This window comes from Pezoporus flaviventris, unplaced genomic scaffold (assembly GCF_033815535.1).
Source record: "Pezoporus flaviventris isolate CSIRO_AGI_PZ_B2104156 unplaced genomic scaffold, CSIRO_AGI_Pfla_v1 ptg000116l, whole genome shotgun sequence".
NCBI classification, from domain to species: domain Eukaryota; kingdom Metazoa; phylum Chordata; class Aves; order Psittaciformes; family Psittacidae; genus Pezoporus; species Pezoporus flaviventris.
The window spans coordinates 128,202-130,345 of record NW_026892664.1 but is presented as its reverse complement, the minus strand read 5'-3'; the positions used below and the strand labels follow the sequence as shown (position 1 = coordinate 130,345).

Here is a 2,144-nt window from a genome sequence, read left to right as displayed (position 1 = left end):
TCTTACAGGCAGTGCAAGTGTAAGCAGAGGACAAATAGGAAAGGAGTGAAGCTCCTAGGCTACGTACTAAGCTGCAAAGAACTGAGACTTTTTGCCTGATGCAATGCTTTTCTGATTGTACCTAGGAAGAAGCCTCAGCAGTATAATGACATCACTGGTGATGACACTGAGCTTCTCCTGTCCTCCTATAATGTGCTCAGAGTCGTGTGTGAACTGAACTTCTGTATCTGACATCCCTCCTGTCCTAACCTGTCACTGCCTTTTTCTCCTCTGACACTGCCCCATGCCCAGAGGCAGCAGATGTCCAACGCCAGCTCCATCACCCAGTTCCTGCTCCTGCCATTCGCACACACACGGGACCTGCAGCTCTGCCACTTCTGGCTCTTCCTGGGCATCTCCCTGGCTGCGCTCCTGGGCAACGGCCTCATCATCACCAGCACAGCCTGTGACCAGCACCTCCACACCCCCAGGTACTTCTTCCTCCTCAACCTCTCCCTGCTGGACCTGGGCTGCATCTCCACCACTGTCCCCAGATCCATGGCCAATTCCCTCTGGGGCACCAGGGCCATCTCCTACACAGGTTGTGTTGCACAGCTCTTTTTTGTTCTCTTTTTCATTTCAGCAGAGTATTTTCTCCTCACTGTCATGTCCTACGACCGCTACGTGGCCATCTGCAAGCCCCTGCACTATGGGACCCTCCTGGGCAGCAGAGCTTGTGTCCACCTGGCAGCAGCTGCCTGGGGCAGTGGCTTTCTCAGTGCTCTGCTGCACACGGCCAATACATTTTCACTGCCCCTGTGCCGAGGCAATGCTGTGGAGCAGTTCTTCTGTGAAATCCCCCAGATCCTCAAGCTCTCCTGCTCCCACTCCTACCTCAGGGAAGTTGGGCTTCTTGTGGTTGCTGCCCTGATTGCTGTTGGCTGTTTTGTTTTTATTGTGGGGTCCTATGTGCAGATCTTCAGGGCCGTGCTGAGGATGCCCTCTGAGCAGGGACACCACAAAGCCTTTTCCACGTGCCTCCCTCACCTGGCCGTTCTCTCCCCCTTTGTCAACACTGCTGTCTTTGCCTACCTGAAGCCCCCCTCCATCTCCTCCCCATCCCTGGATCTGGTGGTATCAGTGCTGTACTCGGTGGTGCCTCCAGCAGTGAACCCCCTCATCTACAGCCTGAGGAATCAGGAGCTGAAGGATGCTGTGAGGAAGCTGGTGACCAGATGTGTTTCAGCAGATATACGCTGCTTGTTTTATCCTGGAAAGGGTTTCCAGTGTAGGTCATGACAGGCCATGTCTGTCTTTCCTGCTTTACATTTGTTTTCCTATTTCAATCTGTGATGATGTTGTGTTCATCGAAATGTCAGTTTTCATCTCCTCCTAATTAAGTTCCCACTCGTGTTGTGTGACCCACAGACTTTGTGTCACTCTGGTCTCTGATTGTACTTAAGGGAAATAAATGATCCTGCAGCAACTTCTTCTCTGTGATACGTCCTCACATGTCAGGAATGAAGGGGAATGAAAGCAGCTTTCTGGCTGCTCCAGCTGTGGGATGGCTGCTCTGTGCCTGCAGCAGGAAGAGCTCTTGGGGAGCCCACGGGCCAGGGCTGTTGTGCTGGTGTGGGGAGATGGGATGGCATGGGGGCGGGGTGCAGAGCTCTCAGGGTGTCCTGGGCAGGGGAGCAGGGGACACAGGGGTCCCTGCAGGGAGCTCCCCAGCAATGGCACAGGCTGGGGCTGCCTGGCTGAGAACAGCCCATGGGAAAGGTCTGCGTGGGCAGGAGCTGGACAGGAGGCAGCAAGGGAGGACAGCAGCATCGTGGGCTGTATGAGCAGGAGCACGGCAGGAGAACAAGGGAAGGGGTGATCTGGAATCCTCCATCCAGTTTTCACATCCCCAACTCAGGAAAGCTATTGGTAAGCAAGAGTGGGTTTAGTAATGAGCCCTCAGGACAGACAGGGACTGGATCACGGTGCCTGTGGGGGGAGGCTGGGGGAGCTGGGCTTGTCTATCCTGGAGAAGGGAAGGCTGATGGGGACCTGAGATCTTGGGAAGGGAAGGCTGTTGGGGACTGGCTGCCTGTAGCGGCAAGGAGGACATGGAGAATACAGAGCCAGGCTCCTCACCATGATGCCTGGTGGGAGGACAAAAG

At 55.0% G+C, this 2,144-nt stretch overlaps 1 protein-coding gene across 1 annotated transcript; it reads left to right on the top strand.

Annotated features, from left to right (window-relative positions):
- Positions 1-300: 300 nt before the first annotated feature.
- On the top strand, positions 301-1,182 carry LOC133282352 (olfactory receptor 14J1-like; the record flags this gene model as incomplete). The annotated part of the gene is made up of 1 exon (XM_061478373.1): positions 301-1,182. A coding segment is annotated over exon 1 (882 nt), but the record flags the coding sequence as incomplete, so codon positions are not given.
- Between the last annotated feature and the right edge of the window lie 962 nt (positions 1,183-2,144).